Source organism: Acomys russatus, chromosome 29, assembly GCF_903995435.1.
Source record: "Acomys russatus chromosome 29, mAcoRus1.1, whole genome shotgun sequence".
NCBI classification, from domain to species: domain Eukaryota; kingdom Metazoa; phylum Chordata; class Mammalia; order Rodentia; family Muridae; genus Acomys; species Acomys russatus.
The window spans coordinates 34,959,453-34,981,138 of NC_067165.1; the positions used below are offsets into that span (position 1 = coordinate 34,959,453).

General features: G+C 52.2%; 1 protein-coding gene across 2 annotated transcripts in view; it reads right to left on the reverse strand.

Moving 5' to 3' along the window:
* Positions 1–1,788: 1,788 nt before the first annotated feature.
* Positions 1,789–21,686, reverse strand: part of Arhgef10l (Rho guanine nucleotide exchange factor 10 like) — a 101,291-nt gene continuing 81,393 nt past the window's right edge. The window contains exons 25-27 of one of the 2 annotated variants that reach the window (XM_051172099.1): positions 8,599–8,773; positions 3,864–3,986; positions 1,789–2,846 (exon numbers count right to left, since the gene is read on the reverse strand). In XM_051172099.1, coding sequence (XP_051028056.1) covers positions 2,305–2,846; positions 3,864–3,986; positions 8,599–8,773 — 840 coding nt within the window. In that variant the 3' untranslated portion in view covers positions 1,789–2,304. The remainder of the gene's footprint in view (positions 2,847–3,863; positions 3,987–8,598; positions 8,774–21,686) is intronic. The other variant, XM_051172101.1, reaches the window with a different exon arrangement.

Below are 21,686 nucleotides of genomic sequence, written 5' to 3' on the forward strand. Positions count from 1 at the left end.
GACAGTCACACAGCTGCTGTCGGAGGCTATGACAGTACCTTCCACAGACTCAGCACTGGGGACCCTCCACAAGGCAGTACCTGTCCTGGGGATTGGAGAGATGGCTCAGAGGTTAAGAGCACTGGCTGCTCTTCTAAAGGTCCTGAGTTCAATTCCCAGCAACCACATGGTGGTTCACAACCATCTATAATATGATCTGGTTCCCTCTTCTGGCATGCAGGTTACATGCAGGCAAAACACTATACATAATGAATAAATCTTTAAAAAAAAAAAAAAAAAAAAAACAGCAGTACCTGTCCTGATTTCATAGATGAGGAAACCAAGGGACATTCTGGGAGCCACACAGCAGGTGCCTGGCAGAGCTGAGCTAGAGGCCAGGCTTGTTCCTTGACCTACACATCTTCTCCTTGCCCATCACAGCCCATCACCTACACTGGCCAACAGACAGAACTTGAAAATCAACACAAGCAACAGAAAAAGGAATGTGTATAACTCCTCCACCCCACGACAGGTGGACAAGTGGTGGCTCTCCCTTTGATACAAAAATGGGAAACTGAGGGTCATAGAAGACGACTCTCACCAAAACTATAGTGTGGGAGGCCTTCTACTTAGTGGCTCCTGGGTATCCAGTGTTCCCTCTGCCCTACCTAGAGACCCACACTGAACCTCTGCCCTCCCTCCAGCAATGTCACCTCCGAATAGCCTGCTTGCTCTTCTGCTCCCTCTGCAGCAGCCTCCTCCAGAGTCTGTCCTCAACCTGGAGACCACACACTTCCTGTGTGTCACCTCCACGTCCCTGACAGCTAGTGTGGTACCTGGCTTTGCGGAATCGTAGGACATGCAAAAAGAATGGATGGATGGATGGATGGATGGATGGATGGATGGATGGATCTATAGAAGGCTGGATTCTTCAGGGCTTGTGGAACCCTGGTGGCTTTTACACTGAGTCCTCCGCCCTTCAGAGGACAGTTCTCAGTCACTTTGTGAGCAGGTCTGGTTAGGAGTTCACCTCCTGCATCCATAGAGTTCTGCCTCATGTACCTGGTCCTGCCATCCCTACGTATGGAGGGAAAATCCACATACGCATAGGCAGACGATGAGAGGAAGAGGGATGGAAAGGTGGATAGGATGCTGCCCTTGTTGGCAGTGGCTTTCTACTTATTTTCTTTTCTTTCTTTCTTTTTTCCCTCTCTTTCTCTCTGCAGCAAGTGCTCGGACTCTCAAGACGGATGGAGCCAGGAGAGGTAAGAAGCCTCAGCACTCGTCCTTTCCAGCACCCTGCCACAGGCACACCTGGTATTCATCAATGTCTCCAGACTCTAGAACAAGAGCAGCCCCTCCCTCCCCAAGGCCTTGGGCCCCAGCTGCTGAGGAGGCCATGGGCTGCCCTCTTCTCACTGCCTCATACACCAGACACCAGGACCTCTCCAGTGGGAGGTGACCAGCCTTTTCCCAAGACACTCCAGAAAGCTCCCAGGAGCCCCTCCTGGAAGATGATGGGTATGTATGTTGTTCTATCTGTTCAATACTCATCCACCCCGCAGGGCTTTTTCAGCCACACCTGAAGTGTGGCTAAAAGATGATGGACCAAATCATTAATATGCAAATTAACTGGCTGGGAATAACTACTGATAACCGCCTTGGACAATGACATCTGGAGTGTGTTCCCTAGTGGCCTCCAACCTGTTCCTGGCTTCAATTCTTCATGTTGGAGCAGGTCGGCCCCTTGTCCGCAACATCCCCTACGTGGCAACAGTTGTTCTCTGTGTCCCATCCCCATGATAGCCCATAAACCCCACAGGGCCCACATATCTCTTGCCTTTTATTCCAGCATCTCCCAGAGACCCATTATGTACAGATTGCATTTATACACATAGAATATACATCATATATACGTATTTATATATATATATATATATTCACACGCTCGGACACTCACATACACCCTTCCTGGAGGGGCATGGCCACCTCGGAGCTCCACTCAGCCCCAACAAAAGGTTCTAGGTTCAGCAGGCAGTGGTGAGGTTTTATGTTTTTTGCTTCAAAAACAAAACAAAACAAAAAGGCCATATTCTCCAAGTGTGTCCCTTCCATTCCCCAAGACCCTAAAACCCCTCCCTAAAACATCCTGAATTTTTGTTTTCAGAGGTTTCCCCCTGCTCTTCCAAGGCCTCAGTGGAGAGTCCAGGCCTGTCTTGTGGCCTGTGCAGGTCCCTGGTGGAAACCCAGGTATGCCAAAAAGGGTCCCAGCATGTCTGCAGTGGTCCAGCTGTCCTGTGACCTCCACATGGTCGAGGTGGCTAGCTATAGGGCCAAGGGCACCTGCCAGATAAGAAGTGTGCTGTCTGTCTCACTGCATGGGGCCGGCCGCCCACTCAGGCCACCTGAGGCACTGCCAAAGTGGCGGTAGCCTTGCCCGCCAGAGATGATGGCCACAGAACAGATCTCCTTGCGGTGGGCATCACGGGCACAGGGCCGGCTCCGTACCCAGACATCAGGGTCATCGGCCATCTCGTAGATGGAGCCGTCCTCTTCGCTATGCTCTAGCGCTGAGCCATCAGTGGGTGCTGGCTCCCGCACCGACAGCAGGGCCCCAGGGAGGTGGGCTGTGGAGCGCAGGCGGTACTGAAGCAAGATGCCTTTCTTGCGGGTCAACTCTCTGGCTGTGTGGCTGTCAGGTGCAGGCACTGGTTCGTGAGCCTGCCCGTCTGACTTGTCCTCCTCGGCCTGCGGTCCCTCAGCCTCCTCCTGGTCACTCCGCAGGATGTCAGGGGCCAGGATACTCATGGCCACAGCCAGGAAGGCCACAGGTCCACAGTGACCATTGAGAGACACCATGCCTTTCCCTGTGAGAAACAGAGGAGAAGGCTCAAGAGAATGGGCATTAATGGAGATACCCAAGTACTTCTGGAGAAACTTACAAGTGGGTTAGACATTTTCTTCTGCCATCTATGTTGGCACCTCCCCAGAGGCATGACTTTACAGAGCAGGGGCATCCCCCCTCTCCTAGGTAAAATGGCATCACTGATAACTTCCTCTTAGCACTACCCAGGAAGCCAAGTCTTGTAACATGCTCTACAGCTCTTCCTTCCGGCCAAGCTCCAGCATCTACAGTGCATCCTGACAGCATCCTCCCAGGGAAATTGGCACCTAGCTACTCCTTGGTCTCTCTCCACCATGGCACCCTTTGCCTGGACCATGGCTGTCCTGTACTTAGCTGCCCCATGCATCCTTGTGTACCACCCCAGCCTGGGCACCTTCCTTGCTTGGTAAGTGCATTATGAAGACAGGACACCTGGAAATATGGGACTCTAGAAAAGGACAAAGGTCTGACATGGTAGGCCCAGGGCTGGCTCCTCCCACCCATCCCTGTGCTCATCAACCAGTACAGGAGACTACCGTCCTCCCTTTCAGGGCAGCGGCAAAGGGGGCCAGAGATGCAGTGTCTAAACATCAGGGGTTTTCCCTCACCCTGCTTCTGTTTTATTAGACCTAGGATCACAGATCAGGGCTGACTGGCTGCCACATCTGCCACAGGCCCATGCCCAGAGCTCACATTTACATCTACCTCTGATGCCCTGCTACAGAGTGGGGCAGCAGGGCCCAGAGGAGCCTCTGCCATTAGTCAGGTGTCTCAGCTATCCCTCAGATTCTTTGGCCAGTGGGAGCTATTTCACCCAGACCAGCAAACTAAGATTCTGAAGGTAGGAGCAGCCTGGGATATCATTACTATGCCCTGGCTAAGGTGGGCTGAACAATACCACAAATCAGGGGGAAGTGCAGATGTCTGACCCCAGTCCCCGCCCCCCCTCCCATCCTTGAAGCCAAGCTCCAAACTCACCAAGACAGCCCCAGAACCTCACCTGTGATCTTGGGAATACCCTCCAGTCTGGGCACAGGCAAAAGGACAATGACACCCTGGTCAGTGCCTACCCAGAGCAGACCCTGGCAGATGAGGAGGCTGGTAATACACAGGTGCTTCTGGCCTGCAGAGAGAGGCAACATGAACTCAGTGCATCTGGATGAGGGAGATGCACAGCCCAGATTCCTCCGGCCCAAGACAGGCTGGATGGTGCAGTGGTTAGAATGTGGGCAGCCAGTCAGACCTCAGTTCTCCATGTGTAAAATGAACTGCTGTGAGGACACTGTTGGGTAATGCCACAGGACACGGTGCCTGGCCCAAGTGGGCTCCGTGTGTAGGGGCGCAGTTGCTTGGCACACAGGGGCAGTTGGGTGTCTATGCAAAGGCCATGCTCAGCAAGCCAGGTGCCTGCAAGCCAGTGAAAAGCAGATGGGGCAGCCTGCAATGGGCAAGGGTAAAGTACAAACTGGCATCAGTGGCATGCACCAAGAGGGGGCCAGAGCAGAGCTGGTGGACAGGCCAGCTGCCAGGTTACTCCGGGCAGATGGGTGGATGGATAGATGGATAGACAGATGAATAGATGAGAAGACAGATACATAGGTGAGTGGATGGAAGGGTACATCAGTGGGTGGGTGGGTGGGTGGGTGGATGACGGATGGATGGATGGATGATGGATGGATGATGCATGGATATTGGATGGATGGGCAGGCAGATGGATAGACAGGTTGGCAAGTGTGTAGATAAATGGACAGATGAATGGATTGACCAATGATCAGTGAGTGGATGGCAGGAAGGATGATGGATGGATGGATGGATGGATGGATGGATGGATGGATGGATGGACAGATGGATGGACAGATTGGCAAGTGGGTAGGTGGATGGGTTGATTGATGGATAACTAGATGAATAGATGGGTAGACAGATGAGAAGAAAGGTGGTTAGGTGAGTAGATGGCTGGACACAGAGAGAGAGAGAGACAGAGACAGAGGCAAAGAGAGAGAGAGAGACAGAGAGACAGAGAGATGAGCACAGCTCTGAGACCATAGTAGTGGTCACTGGAGATGCATAGAGTAATATGTAGTTACCTAAAGGCTCTAAACTAATGTGCTATGATCATCTCCATCCCAGCTACAAGCCCCCAAACACAAAGGCCAAGAGAGGGCGCTGTTGCTATGCTGCACTTCATATGCCTCGCCTGCCTTTCCCTAAGCTCCTGAGAGCCCATGTCCAACAGGAGATGGCATCCAAAGCCTTTGTGTCCTCATGCCAACCATGGAGAAGCTGAACAAATCGTAAGAGGATGGAACAGAAGCCCAAAGGATGGCAGAGGTGAGAAATGGCTTCATCTGAGGCCTCATTCTGGGGCACCTCTCCTCCTTCCACCTCAAGGAAAAGAGCGAGACACTTCACAAACAACCCAAAAGAAAAAAAAAAAATCCTAATGGTGGATAAATATTTGATCATAGAGACTTACTACACAAGGCTCGGCTCACCCTGGCAGTCTATCTGGAGATATACAACTTTTAAAAGCTCAGGCTGTCGGAGAGCATTTTATTAATGACCTGTCTAGTTAAAAGGAGGAGGGAGTTTAGGTTTAAAAAAAAATGCATTAATACCAGTCGGGTACCCGCGAGGAGGGAAGGGTAGGGGGAAGGAAGCATGATAAATTTTTAACACACCCTAAAAAAAAATCCACACTTAGAGGAAGAACAAATTTATTACTAATTATGCAATTATTTCATTTGGTGGCGTGGGGGAGAAAAAAATACCTAAAAGCCTGTTTTAAATATGTCTAATAAAGAATTTTAAAGTCCTGTTGAGCTTTTCTTCCTCCAGGGCACAATGTGGGGTGGACAGGAAACCTGCCACTGTGGCTAACTCCAGCTCAGCTTGGGAGTCAGGGGGCTCTCAGCTCAGTGCAGCTAGACACCCTGCTTGGCCAACCAGCGGTGCCCAGGCCCAAAGGAGACCTAGGCCTGTGTATAGCTCGGACCCAGGAAAGCACACCCTTGTCTGCTCACATATGGCCGGTGGCTTGGGGAAAAGGTTCAGGGCCGGTAAGGAGGCTCTGCAGGGACACGTGGCAATAGGCCAGCATGCTGGGGCATAGAGATAGCAATGAGGACGCGAGAATGACGATAGTAAGTGCCCTGTCAGGACGGAGACTTCTCATGGCAAGGGTAACGGGTGGGGATGAAGCACTTGACCACTGTTTCCAGACAGAGCAGAGATCTAGCCCTCTGACTCTAAGCTACAAATCAGCCAAGCTCTGACTCAACCCTTTGCATCCAGAGAAAAACTGAGGCTAGAGAGAACCTGTGCCCACCACCTGACCAGCACAGTGACAATGGACAGGCTAGTCACACAGTCTCTAGGCTTCTGCTCACGTGACTTGGAAAGAACCACACTGGTGCCTTCCCATAAGGTGTGTGGGGTCCTCAGGGATGTCGGCCAGGGACCAACGAGAGCTGGGCTTCTCCACCCTGCCCCCAGAGGATCCACCCACAAACCAGCCTCTTGACAGCTGAAGCCGTTGCCACCTCTCACTTTCCTCTGCCTCTACAAGACAAGACTCCGAGGATTTTCAAAAGCCCATAAGATTAACCGTTTTTTCCATTGTTCCATTATCTTGAAATAATTTAGCTATCAAGATAAATGCATACAGATATGATACAGAGAATTTTTTATTGTGTTGTATAATGGATGAAACTGGTCCGCCGTCCCACACCCACCCCAGCCCTTCAGGAAACAGTCAAACTGGAGGAAGAGAGAGAAGGCAGGAAAGGGAAGGACTGAGAACAACCCAGAGCTTCTAATGCAGGGGAATGGTGCAGAAGGGATGTCCCCACCTCAGCCATGTGAAACACCTCCCTAGATACGGAGTTTTTACCCTCAGGACTGCACCCCAACACAGAGAGGGACCAGAACATTCAGTGGCTAAGCCAGAACTCAACCAGCTCTAAAAATTTGTGAGTGTGTGTGTGTGTGTGTGTGTGTGTGCGCACGCGCGCGTTTGCATGTGTATGAGTGTGTGTGAGGACATGTATGAGTGTGCGCACACACGTATGTGTGAGCACATGTGTGAGTGTGTGTGCATGTGTGTGAGTGTGTGTGTGAGAGCACATGTGTGGGTGTGCGCATACATGGGTGTGTGAGCACATGTGTGAGTGTGTGTGTGTGTGTGTGCGTGTGTGTGTTCCCTCCCACTCCCCATCATACAGCAGGACTCTGAGCCACTGCATGACAAGGCATATGACCCTGCTGAGGAAACATACATCTGTATCTATAACTTGGGGACGATCTGCAGCTTGCAGGCTTAGAGCACAGTCTGATGCCATCAGCAAAACCTTGCTCAGCACAGGGCTCTGGAAGACTGGCAGATCTCAGTAGACAGTCATTGCTGCTGCCTAACTTGTTAATGGCCACTCACCCCTGGGTGACACCCTGACTGACCAGGAGAAAACAGCGACCAGGATGATGTCGGAGTCGTGGATGGAAGTAGGGGTCAGATCTCAAAGGAGGGCAGAGACCCTCAGACCCACAAAGTGCTGACCAGCGAGCCTTTCCCAAGTCTGCAAAGGCTGGTTCTCAGCTCAGCTCAAACCTGTTCCCAGCCCTGCCACAGCTCATCTGGCGACAGTGTTGCTGGTTCCCTGTCCCCAGGACCCTCCAGTTTATTTTTAGCTGACACCCCCAGCCCTGCCTAAGGTGCTTGGGCTAGATAGAATGATCATCTTCCTTGACCAGCCCTGGGGCAAGTGGACTGGTAAAAGCTGGGACAAGTATGGAAGTAGCAGGGGAAGCTGGGTGGAATGGGGAACAGGCCAGCGCCCCAGAGTCTCCAAAGCAGCCCCCTCATACGGGTAGCCATCATAGGTAGGGATAGGAGCCAACTCCGTAGAGATTTCAGGAGAGAGGGGTGAGATGGGGGGGAGCGTATGAGCCCCAGTGGTAATCCCTCCCTTCTTACCCCCTCATCTCACGCACAGCTAGCTCTGTAAGAGAAACAGAAACACGGTCCCACAGAAGAGTAGAGGTAGCCACCCAAAGTCTTCACCCTCACGGTGCCTCCAAACCCGCTGAAAGGCAAATGTACAGAGGTGTGCCTTTCTTCAAGAAAGTTCTGTGGAACTAGACAGAGCAGGGCCTCTTCTCCTGCCCACAAGCTCTGAGACAGAATCAGGCTTTGGTCAACCTGAGCACTGGGACCAGGTAGATAGCCTGGATCCCCTGCCCAGCATGTGGCTTTGGTACCAGCTCCTGGCACAGCTACCTGGCTTGGAGCCTACCTCCTGAGCACCCAAGTCTAGTAGGATGTGGTACAGGGAGCACAGAGGGTCAGAGATCCAGGCTTTGATAGGATGGGCCTGGGTATAAATCCCAGCTCTGCCGGGCAGTGGTGGCGCACGCCTTTAATCCCAGCACTCGGGAGGCAGAGGCAGGCAGATCACTGTGAGTTTGAGGCCAGCCTGGTCTACAAAGTGACTCCAGGACAGCCATGGCTACACAGAGAAACCCTGTCTCAAAAAAAAAAAAAAAATCCCAGCTCTGTCACTTCCCATCTCCCATGAACCAGTTTTCAAGGCTGCCCTGGCAGTTAATGAGCTAGGACGCCCACTATGCAACCCATGAAAGTCCCAGTCCCTTCATCCCAGCCCCAGCTAGCTGTACAGTCTCATCTGGCAGGAGGAAAAGAGTCCTCCTCACCCCAGGCCCCAGAAGCCATGTAGCCTCACCTGGCAAGAGGAAGGTGGTCCTGGTGGCAATGTTGATCTCCTGAAGATGTTCCAGAGTCTCGGTGTGGAAGAGGCGGATGGAGGAGCCAGAGGAGAAGGCCATCCAGACGCCGCTGCCTGCTTTCACCATGTGCGTCACGCTCACGGCCTCATCCTGGTGCGCCTCGAAGCTTTGCTGCACACATGGGGGGTGGGGGGTATCAGGCCGAGGCTGCCATCTCCAGGGTCAACTGTTCCCAGATTCTTCAAGAACACAAGCTAAGCAAGGCTCTGCCTGAAGCCCTGTCTGCGACGGGCCTTAGAAGCCCAGGGTGCTACACAGATCAGCAACCAACAGAGATCAGGTGTGCGGTGCTGACTGCTCGCCATGGTGTAAATGCTCCTGTAGACTATAGAGAGACTATGGACAACCAACATGGCAGCAAGAGAAAAAGGCAAAGATGTCCGCTTGCCTCCTGAGTGGAAACCCAACTCCAACACACACAAGAGGGCTCCTTTCAGGTCCTCGGCTTCCAGAAGGGAAAGATGGAGCCACCAGCTGGCGGAGGCTGACGCTAGAGGCATTTGTCTTTGAGACAGGATCTTGCTATATGGCGCTGGCTAGACTGAGCCTCGCCATGTAGCCCAGGCTGGCCTCCAGCTTATAATTCTCCTACCTCTGACTCCTAAGTGCTAGGATCACAGACCATGGCCAACTAGGTGCATTATTTAAAGTAACCATGGCAACCTGCAGAAGTAGCAGAGAAGGAGATGGGGATGTGAACGAAATCCTCATCTCTCCCAGCACGGTGAGGGCAGAGAAAGTCAAGAAATAATACTCAAAACCGAGAGACCAAGCGCTCTGGAGTAAATGAGGAAGGTGTGTGGATTAAAGGCAGAGCGGGGAGCCTTTTCTTCTGAGAAGCAAGACCGGGAAGAAGGGCGCTCGAGTCTCCACACCACTTCATTTCCCTCTTACAGGCATGGGTCTAATTGATCTTCAGCAAACAATACAACCAAAACGCTTGGATTACAGGCTGGGCCGGGGTCTCCGTCAACGAGGTGTGTGCCTTGCAAGGATGAGGAGCCACGTTTGAGCTCCAGAATCTATGCTTTCTGTTGTTCTGTTTTCTGTAGGTTCCGCCCCCCGCCCCTCCACTAAGCTATTACGGTATGGCACATTACAATCTCACCACTGCAGAGGTGGAGACCCGGAACTCACTGGCTATTTGGCAATTTCAAAACTAGTAAGAGCCATTGTTTCAAAGGAAAGAAGTGTATAGCATCCAAAGGTGTCCTCTGGCATCCACACAAACAAACCCATACATAGTGTATGCACATGAATGCACACACACACACACACACACACACACACACACACACACACAAATGTGTATACAAATGCATGCACACACATACACACATACAGGCATACACACACGCAAGTGTCTGACCCTCCATAAGGCAGGATGCACAGCCTCCACAGGGTCTCCTAGGGGCATCCTTAGGGTGATGGTACAGAACTGTCTCCTCCCTCAGACTTGGGGCTCTATCTAAGCATTCCTGAGACACACAGGAGGGTCTATGCACCTCTTCTCAGGTGCATTCTCCACTTCAGATGCAGAAGGCTTGGAGACCCTGACTTCTGAGGGACACTAAGCTGACATGGAGGCAGGCCTAGGCCATGCAGGACAGCAGGGACACAGCAGCCCTGTCACTAGAGGCTTGCAGCCCATCTCTGCTAACCCAGTCCAGCCCTTGGCTGGAGTTATGTTTCTTCTAGGAAATCCATAGATGGTTCCTTGTTGCCAGGTCTAATTGAAGAAAGTCCACAGTGCAAACCCAGCCTTGTTTCTCCAGAGATGCAACTAGTTAATACTGGGCTCAGTGGGTCATGCAGGCCCATGCCAATGCACAGAGACAAGGCATGTGGGAAGGGGGTGCCCTAGGGCATCGGGCCAGCCAGGCTTCCTAGGAGATTTCTGCTTATACCAGGAGACTGACTCCTTGAACTCCTAGCTGAGCCTCCTGGGCCCATGGGGAGACACTAGGTGGGAGAGAACATACCAGCATCCTGGGTCGCAGGGGTAGCCAAGCCCAGCACCCTATGGTGAGAGAAGGCAGCAGTGGGGCCCAGGCCTCAGAGCCTCCTGGGCTCCGTGCCAGTGAGCCACCTAGTGCTGAGTCGGCAAACCAAGCTTTCCTGGAAGCCAGTCCCGACCACATAGGAAAAAACTCAGCCAGGGCGCCTGGCACACAACCCTCTGACCATAGGCACTGGGCCTATCTGCCAGCAAATACCAACCTATCCTCTTCAGGTTTGGAGACCGTGGAAGAGGTACCACTAGTCCAAAAAGATGACACGTGACTAAAAGAGACCCTATAGGTGGGAACTTGAGGGTTCTCCCAAGTCCCACCCCTGTGAAGAGGCCAGAGGTGACACTACCTAGCAGGCAGCTATGAGCATTATGCCTCATCCTGATTTTGTCTCCTGCTCCCTTTGGGGCACCAGGTAGGGCACCAAGGTGATAGTGGATTGCAGGGAAGGCAGAGATACAGCCCAGAGCCTCTCACAGCTATAAAAGCAAGCAATTAGTGAGAGACTGGTGGGAATGTGTCCATAGCACCCAGGACCCAGATCAAAGAAGCCCAAGGCTGGTCAAAACAACGTCGAGTATCAAACTAGTTGTGAGGGGACTGGATTCTAGTGTGCTGAGTTTTTTAAAGAATCTAGAGAGGCCAGGCATGGTGACGCATGCCTGTAATCCCAGCACTTGGGAGGCAGAGGCAGGTGGATCACTGTGAGTTCGAGGCCAACCTGGTCTACAAAAACCTGTCCAAGATAGCCAAGGCTACACAGAGAAACCATCTCGGAAAAAAACCAAAACCATCTAGAGAGATGGGTATGGAGGCTCATACCTGTAATCCTGGTACTCAATAAGCTGAGGCAGGAGGATAGGAGGAGTTCAAGACCAGTGTGGGCTACACAGTGAGACACCGGAATGACAGGTCAACAGTTAAGGGCATGTACTGTTCTTGCAGAGAATCTGAGTTCAGTTCCCAGCATCCACAGCAGGCAGCTCACAACTACCTGTAATTCCAGCACCAAGAAATCTGACTTCCTCTTCTGGCCTCTCAGGACACCTGCACTCACAATGTGCACATACCCACATGCTCATGCACACACACACACACACACACACACACACACACACACACACACACACACACGCACTTAAAAATTAATCTTTAAGATATAAAGTGGGGGCAGATTATTAAATAAACAAAGAAAGCTGGCCCCAGGAGGGCAGGGTCTCAGCTTCTCTGTGAGTGGCTTAGTGTACACTTCTCTTTGTATACTGGGTCAGAAAGAATCCACGATCCGCCTCATAGGGGTGCTAAGGACTCAATGGAGAAGGCATGTGGCACACCCCGAAGGCCCCTGCATACTGCTGTGTGGGGCCAGTGTGATACAAGGTCTGCCCCCACTCATGGTGCCTCGGTGGCAACCAGGGTCCACACACAGCCTCTGGACACCCTGCCACGGCAACCCACGCTGCTGGTTCCAGGTGAGTGATCTTCTCAGAGGTTTGCTGACACAGCCAGTCCTGTAATTTTTATGTGCTTCCAGGTGACGCTTCTGCGCCGTTGCCATAAATCCCTAGGGTGATGTGCTCAGCACTCAAAATCATTAGAGCCCCAGATGTCACAAGGGGTTAGGAGGATGGCAGGGTGATGGGAGCCACCCAGGAAATGGGAGACTTCCTGGGCACCAACAGGGCACCAGACCTCTCCAGAGTGAGACAGTACTTCACTGGCACATTAAAAAAAAAAAAAAAAAAAAAAAAAACAGCAAACAAATCCAGAGAGCAGACTAAGTACCCCAGATGGACTGAGTGGGGCATGAGTGGACCCCACCTCCTCAGTTCACTCCCAGAGGCTCAGAGAAGCTCAGCCTGAGCATTGAATCAAGGTCAGGCTTAAAGAAGTCCTTGCCACCCATCCCTATCCAGTCACGATGGACCAGCCAGTCCTGAGAAGCCTATGGGCCCAGGGACGGATCGCCTACCAAGCACTGGCCCACACCCCACCAACACTGCCTCGCTCCAATCCTTGAGAGCAGTCACAGGGTGGGCACCACCCTTCCATCATGGTTCAAGGCAATGCGCAGGAACTTAAAGGAAAGACAGATGTCATGGCTCAGCTGGCCAGCAGACAGACTAGGAGTTGAGACTTGGGATGGCCAAGCAGAGAATGCAGAGAGGGCGTCTTGTACATCATAAAAGTCCTTCGTCCCCAGCACTTGGGAGGCAGAGGCAGGCGGATCACTGTGAGTTCAAGGCCAGCCTGGTCCACAAAGCTAGTCCAGGACAGCCAGGGCTACACAGAGAAACCCTGTCTAGAAAAACCAAAAACACAAACAAAAAGTCCTTCATCTGCCATAATCTGCTCCGTTCTTATCAGCCCTTCACAGCCAGTGCAACAGAAAGAAAGACTTAAGTGATATTCGCAGAGTCGCATAACCGGGAAAGGATGGGAAGCGAAGCCCCTAACCCCATAGCCAATTCGTGCCAGTCCACATATCTAACTGTGACACTTGATGTCTGGAACCTCAGGAGGTTCCCATCCTAGGAAAACCAGGGTGGCTGGTCACTCAGATGAGACACAGTGCCCACACTCTGGCTGATGTGATGCTCCTGCTTTGCCTGACCTGGTTCAGGTCAAGGACCCAGCCAGAAACAAACAAACAAATAAACAAACAAACAAAAAAACTGTCAGGAAGGCTTGAGGTGTCGACATCCCCCCCTCTCCCCAGCAAGTCAGGTCATGCTTGGCTGAGTGAGAGGGACACCACCCTTCTCTATTGAATGGCTGGCACCCCCAGATCAGGGGGTGCGGGGTCCGCACACGCCTTTGTGGACTGGCCAACAGCCCCACCAGCAACAATAATGATAGCCAGGTACAGTTCATTTTAAAAGGAAAGGCATAAAACTTGGTGGTCTGGAGATACCTTCTAGGAAAACAAAAGTGGCCCAAAGTTTTTCTATTATCTCAAGAGTCTGTCTATCCCCTACCCTAAAAAAATGTTTGCGCTTCCTACACTGTTCTTTCAGGATATGATCCCTTGTAGGTCGATCACGCTCCAGAGAACAGCTCCACGCCCATGAATATATGGACTTGGTAAGTTACTTAAAAATAACATAATGCTTTTTTAAAACTAGGGCATGAAGTTGGCAGAGGAGTGGTTGTGGGAGGAGTTAGTGGGGAAGGTAGGGATGAATATGATCAAAATACATTGTATGTACATATTAAATTCTCAAGGAATAAAAGGATATTTTAATAAAATAAATAAAATTTAATACAACTCTGGGCTGGAGAGAAGATTCAATGGTGAAATCTATTCTGCTCTTACAGAGGACCCAGGTTCATTGCTGGTACCCATGTTGGGCAGCTCACAACTCTGTAACTCCAGCTCCTAGGAATCAGAGGTGTCTGTGGCCATCCTGAACACACATAGTACATATATGTGCATGCAAAATGCTCATACATATAATTTTTTAGATTACAAATATTTTTTGAGAAAATCAATCCTATGCCAGGGCTGGGGCCGTGGCTCAGTGGCAGAGTGCTTGCTTAGCATGTGTGAGGCCCTAGGCTTACTCCCAGTACAGAAAAATAAAATAACATAAAATAAAATAAAAATTTTGCACTAAGGCTTGTTTGTTGCTAAGCACTCAAGAAGCTGGGTGCAGATGCTGAAGGTGGCTGACCTCAATGACAGCCTAGACCAAGGCCTTCAGAAGGCACTCACTGTATGTCATGGCTGGCCAGTGTTCCCCTTTACAGTCAACTGAAGTCTGCTGGTGCACATGGCTCTTCTAGAGATACAGACTGAGAAAGGCATCTCCAGGCAGGGAACCCTGCTGTCCCCTCCTCAGTCCTCTTTAACGTCCTTCTGTTTTCTGGCATTACAAAGAACCACCCTAGCATTTCCTCTCCAGCGTGGATCCCTGAGGAGAGGGTTTGGGCAGTGGCCACCTGCGGCCACCATGCACCATTATGATGGGTCTTGCCCTCTATCCCTGTGCCAGCCTTGCCCTGTACACGCAGGTACAGAGGCCAAGCTGGAGCCTGCCTCAGCCCAGCACTGCAGAGACTGCAGGGTACACGGCTTGCCCCTTGGCTCACGCCAGTCAATTTACCCTTCAGATCCCCTTGTAAATGCCAGAGGAAGGGAGGATCTTGTAACCTTGGCCAGAGGACCATGTAGAGGCCCAGCAGGACATGGCTGGTATGGGAAATGGTGGGCTATGCTTTGCGGGGCTGCGTGCCTCCTCCTGCTTGTGGGTCCGCCTGAGTTTGAGAACAGCTTGCTACCTGCTTACTAAGGCAAAAGCCAAGATCTGAAGACTTGATTCGGTCAGCCCAGCCACTTCTTGCCTCAGTTATTTCAACTTTAATTGGTAATGACAAGGATTGCCCAGGCCTGTTACAATGATGTCCCAAGGTCCTGCCTGTGTAAGGCTCTGACCAGCCTCAGGCACCATCACTGTAATTCAGCGATGGGGAGCAGGGTTTATGACTACGCACGGGAGAGGCAGGTCCTTGAGTTACAGAGCCTCTGCAGGGCCCAGGGTCCAAGCCTGGGTTGTGAGGGCGCATGTGGATGTGCCTTCTCCCTCCTTCCCCCTTTCCCCCTATCTGCGGTCCCCCTTTCTTCTCACCCCACCTCCTCCCTTTGTCTGGCTCTGATCCTACCATGGCTCCAGGTTATCCTGGGCCACTCGTCCACGGCATCCGTATAGCCATGGGGCCATGGCAGAGCTGTGAAAGAGAAGCGAAGCCAAGGTTGCTGACAGCCTCTGAAGACCCAGGGAGAGGCTGCTCAGACGAAACCAGTGGCCACTTCGGGTCCAGCAGGGTATACAATAAACACCCTGGATGAGAAGCCCACCCTTTGCAGAAACTGGCAGCTGGCATGTGGGTAGTCCCTGTGCACGTGTGCCCAGACCCCTGCCACCCCCTTGAGGACCCAAGAGGAAGCTGGCCACTGTCCCTTTTCACAGTGACATGCCACGCTATGCTGCACCCTGTGCTGGGAGTCCCAAAACTGAAGAGAATCCTTCTTCGCTTTTCCCCTCAGCCGGCTCTGGTAGCTGAATATGCAAGGAGCAGCTTGAGTCCCAGTGAGTTCTACACTCCATCCCTCTACTTCTAAGAGTGAAACTGAGGCACTTAACAGCAGAGAGTAAAGAGCCAACCAGCTCAGCTCTGAGCCACGATATTTACAATCCAAGCACATTCCTACAAGGACTAGAGGCCAGTGCAACACCTCTTCCGGAGGTCCCCGATGGGGCTTCCTCCAGCACAGCTGGCAGGCTTACAGACAACTGTAGCCTTATCCAGACCTGATGCTAAGGGACCAAGCAGCAGGCACTGGCCTAACCCCACACACAAGAGATTCATCCCTCCAGGCCATCCAATGAGCAAGGCTGGTGGCACACCCAGGGCCTGCCTGGGAATGTGGTCTCACTCCCTAGCTAGACTAGCCACTCAGTGCCTGTGGCTCTTTGTGTCCCTGACAGCTTCTAGATGGCTGGCCAGCTGTCCCTCAGGTCCCTGACACCTCGTTCTCTCTCCTTGCCACAGGCTCAGGGGCCTGGGGGATGGGGAAGAGACCAAGGAGGGGAAGACAGGACCCTGTAGTGGTGGGAAGGTAGGTTCAGGGCTTGGTGAACTACCCTTGTGCTATTTGTCCCTTCCTCACCTCCATCTGCCCCCTCTCCTGTGCCCTCTCATCTGTCTTCCCTCCTGCCAGCCACTCCCTTTTACCTCTAGTTCCCATCCCAGCCTGAGCCAACTTCTCCGCCAGAGTCCAGAGCCAATGGCTCTAAACTCCTGCAAAAACTATGGAAGTCTTTATATCAGCCCAGACCTTCCTGTGGGAGATTAAATATTGGGCCTAGAGGGTTGAGCCCTTCTAGGTGAGAAGACAGGGCAAAAGCCTTGTTCCTTCAAGTAGCGCCTGCCCCAGAGGCCAGAAGATAGTCCCCTTGTCATAACTCCCAAGAACTACCAGGCCCAGGCAGGCTCAGCTTTCCCCAGCCACTCCCTCACAGCTGACTTTTTGGCTGTACCATGCCCCCTGGGAAAGGAACAGCAGGATCCCAAAAACCACCCTCCTCCCTTTCCCTACAAGCCTCCTGAAAGCCAGGTCTTCTGCACATCTAAGCTAACCCTTGCTGCTGCCCGGAAACCCTCCTTTTGAACTCCTGGGACTTTCCCGCCATCTCTAGCAAATCAATCTCTCACATTCTGCTCACTGGCTCCTTGTTTATGAGACAGAGGAACAATGAAACACACATTAAAAAAATATTAAGACAAAACCAGACAGAGCTGAATCCACTGGAGCCCATGTGACTCCAGACTCCACGTGCTCCCGGGACCCAAGCATTGGGCACTCCGCTGAGGGTGGGAGGGGGTGGGGTGGGGGGTCCCCCAGGTTCTACAAGAACCTGGGGATTCATTTGGCTCTCGTGCCTATTTGCATAGCATTACCCGAGGAGCCACACGCCTGGGTTTCGTTTCTTCAAATTCCCACCCGTTTTGTGTCATAAATAAGATGGGAGACAGAAAACTAATACAGCCCAGTGATGCATTATTCATGCCGTGTCGGGAGCTGTGACGGATTTACAACAGCTAATGCATGCAAACGAAGTTTGGGCACTAACATGAAAATTAAGGGTGGGGGAGGCATGGGTACACAGGGTGCACAGGGAGGATCTGAGGGGCCATGGGGTGTCCAGAACCTGGAGATGTCTCTCCTCTGTCAGGCTGAGTGGCAAAAGGGGTTTGTACTAGTCTCAGGCGGGAGAGCAGGACAGGTGCCAGAGCAGGGTAGATTGTAGACTGCCAGTGTGCACTTGGCTTCCAGAAGGACCTTCATGCTCTCAAGCTGGGTACTTAGGTCCTGGGTCAGCTGGCGTTGTCTGCCCCCTGCTGGCCTGAACCTCTACTGCACACCTTGGCACCGGGGATAACAGGAGTCAAATAGCTCTGCCCTACATGGCTTCATTCTGCCTAATCTAACTCTGTCCCAAGTGTCCATAGAAAGCTGCAGTGCGAGCTACAGTGATGGCCTCTGTGGGGATGTGGAGGAGTGATCGACGCGAGCTGTTCCTGAGGTCAGGGAACAGAGGTATAACGGGAGAGAGGCACCCAGTGAATCCTTATGACAGCCCTATGGATACAACACCCCAGGGCCAGGCTTCTGAAGGCATCCAGGGGCTGGGCGTATAGCTCCATGGTAGGGCACTTAGCTAAGCCTGTGTGCGGCCTTGGATTTCATCCCCAGCAAGATAAAAACAGTGAGCCAGAGACACTGGTTGAGCTCTGGGTATCGGGGCTATGGTAGAAAACCCTCAGGGATGACATTGAGGCAGGATCAGAGGCTCCCAGGCCCTCAAATAACACAGCTGTGAGTTCATATGTCCTATGGCCTTGCAAATCTGGATAAAGGGTGCAATGTCCATCTTGCCTTCAGCAGCACCTGCCATATGGGTGGAATCTACCTCTGTTGGCCAGGAGACATTCCCAACCAGCCGCTCATTCCAATTCCACCCTTCTCCTGGTGTGGCCTTTCTGTCCTTCCCCCTTTGGTCTCACACTTTCTCCCAGGATGCTTGGGCTGGTCCCTGGTGTCTAAGCCTCACCCAGCTCAGACTGTCAACTTCCTACGCAGAAAAAAGTGGCCACTGCCGCATCACACAGACCTGCAAGGAAGGAACACCTCCACAAAGTCTCGAGCCCCTGAGCCTGCTCTACCTGCAATTACAGAAGCCTGTGTTCTAGTGGCCCCAGGGACAGCCATCAAGGAGATGTTTTCAGAAAGAGAATAAGATTCACATGACCACACAGCCAGCCAACACGTTAAGCTGTGACTGGGCTAGAAGCAATTTGGCTGGGGCCTCCTGGGGAGGTGATGGCAAAGTCCAGAACCGGGTGACAAAGATGGAACAGCACGGGAACTTGTTCCTAAGGGAGAGGACCACAGAGGACAAAGGCTGGCTGTGGGAAGGGCCAGCAAGATGATTCATAGAATAAAGCCCTTGCCATGCGTGCCTGATGACCTGAGTTCAAACTCTGAGTCTCGCCGGGCGGTGGTGGCGCACGCCTTTAACCCCACCACTTGGGAGGCAGAGGCAGGCGGGTCTCTGTGAGTTCAAGGACAGCCTGGCCTACAAAGGGAGTCCAGGACAGTCAAGGCTACACAGAGAAACCCTGTCTGGAAAAACAAAACAAAAAAAAACCCAAACTCTTGTAGAAAGTGGGTAGAGAAATAACTACACAAAGCTGCCCTCTAGCCTCCACCTGCACACCGCAGCACATGGTCCCTTCCCCAGTAATAATAATAAAAATTTAAAAGAATAGGCAAGCGAGGGAGGAAGAAAAAGGTGATGATGATGAAGAGGGAGAAAAAGAAGAAGGGGAAGAAGAGGAAGAGGAATAAGAAGAGGAAGAAGAGGAAGGGAAGAGGAAGAAGAGGAAGAAGGAGAAGGAGAAGAAGAAGAAGAAGAAGAAGAAGGCTGGCAGTTGGTTATAAGCACTTGCTGATCTTGCAGAGGACCCAAGTTTGATTCCCAGCACTCATGTCAAACATTCTACAGCTGCCTTAACTCCAGCTCCAGGGGAGTTATATACCCATGAAAACACACACACACATGTACACGTTATGTACCCATGCAAGGATGTGCACATGCACACATTATACACCCATACAAAGATACTCACATGTACACGTCATGTACCCATACAAAGATGCGCATGTGTACACGTTATACAATCATACAAAGATATGCACATATACATGCTATATATCCATACAAAGTTGCACATGTGTACACATCATGTACCCATACAAAGATACACATGTGTATATATAATTGAAAAAATTTTTTAATTAAATCTTTAAATTACAGCAAAAAAAAAAAAAAAAAAAGCTTGCTCCCAACTGGTACCCATTTGCACACCAGGCTGGTTCATCTCTCAGCAACATTACACACATCTAACAACTCAAGAACATCCACAGCCCAGCTCTGTCTCCACCACCCCTCCCTGTCCCATAAGCAGGAGGCAGAGACCCCAGGGCACTCATACGGGAGCAGCCTTGCCCGATACCCCACCATCCCATCCCAGCAGAGCACATCCTGCCTGCCTCAGGCCTGCTGTCCCCAATCTTTTTTTCTTTTTTAATTAAGATGCAACAATCCCCCCACAGCCAGCTCCCCCTCCAGCGATGGCTCAGAATGAACTCCAGACGACTGGATTAGACTTTGAAGGTGGCGATGCAGATAATGAACACGGAGGACGCGGTGTTGACACAGGCCCTGGTGAGCCACATTATTATTTAACAGGCCTCGCTTCTGCTGCGATCAAGGAGCCGAACAAGCAATCGGTGGTAAGCATAAAACCCAGAGGCAATGGTGACCCAGCTCCACAGGGCCAGGGTTGAACAAGGTCAGGGCGGAGGCAGGGGCCTGGCCAAGTGGGCTGAGAGAAACGGTCCTCAATTCACAGGACGCTTCCCCAGATCGGCCCCCACCTCCCTGACACCTGGTGTCATGCGTGCCTCTGGCTTCCCAGACCTGGGCCTGACTCTTCCGCCACATGTCACACACTACCTCCCACACACAGCCCAGCCCTAATCCATCCTCCCAGCTCCTGTGACCCCTCTAGCTAGAGCTAGCACTGCTCCTGACTCCCTGGGTTCCATCTACCTCACCATGCCACATAACACCATAGCCCTGGTCTCTCTTCCCAGCAGACACTGGGCTCCTCCTGAAGGGCATCTTGGCCCCTGAGTGCCTTACACAGAGGACTTGGAGATGGGTGACCCACTCTAACCCCAACACTAGGATAGCACCATCCGCTGACTGGCACCTGCTGTCACCACCAATGAGCCAGACACAGGGTGAGCAAGGTTTAACCTTGGCCTGGTAGACGCACTACTGAAAGATGCCGAGTCATACTGGGGTCCCCAGGAGTGACATCTGGGTGCTTTCCAGAAGAGACAGGCAATCTGGGAGTCAAGACTCATGTGGCCTGGGCTTACCCCCTGACTTTGCCTCTTTCTAGCTGTGTCACCTCAGCTGAGTCACTTAACCTCTCTGTGCCAATGTTCCCTTATCTTTTAGTGAGAATACTACCTTTATCAGAGGGTGGCTTAAAGATTAAATGGGTCTATACATGTAAAATGCGTAAGTTCGGGCCAGGTCCAACAAAAATCCATTGTCACTTCCTCGGGATGGAGATACCGGGTGTCTTCGCCTTGTGCCCCAGCCATGGAGAATCAGAATCATACAGCCAGGTCTCCTAGCTTGGGACTCACTAGCTGGCTGCAAGTTTCCAGAATGTTCCCTCTCCGTGGTCCTCCTCAACCCTGGGGGAGGCAGGTGTTACAGAGGGCTCCCCTGGAAGCCAGCACTGTGTGGGGACATCGAAGAGCCTGCCGAGGCTGAACTCAGGCTCAGCACAACTCTATATAGAATGTGTTAAACACTCTGGAACCTCCCCCAGGACTGGCTAGTCTCGCCAGGGGCCCAGAGGCAAGCCTGGCGCCGGCTTGCCCAGGACTGAGTCTGCGGTCATTAGCAGCAGCCAGATGGAGCCAGCTTCAGTGCGCAATGCCAGGGCGGGTGGCTCCCCTCCATCCAGGCAGGAGGCTGGCTCTATTAAATATACATGGGACAGTCTTGTAGCTGAGCTACTGCCGTGGTGTATGCAGGGGTGAGCTGCCACCCACCTTCACGGAAGCTTCCCAGCTGTCCAGGAACACTGTCCCTCTGGCTCTCTAGCCTCTGCTGCTGGGGCTCCCTGGCCAGTGGCCCTTGGACTGCCCGCCCCCCAGGTGTGCAGAACAGGTGACAGGTGAAGGGCCGTACTAATCTTGTCTTAAGAACAGCTGGCCCAGCACTAATCTTAAATCATCACAGCCACGCAGGAGCCAGGAGGTCCCTGGAGCCCTGGGACAGCTGGCCAGAGACAAACAACACTGTGAGGGCAGGCTCTACAAACCTCCTCTGTGCCCAGCTCACACTTCTGGGACAGGA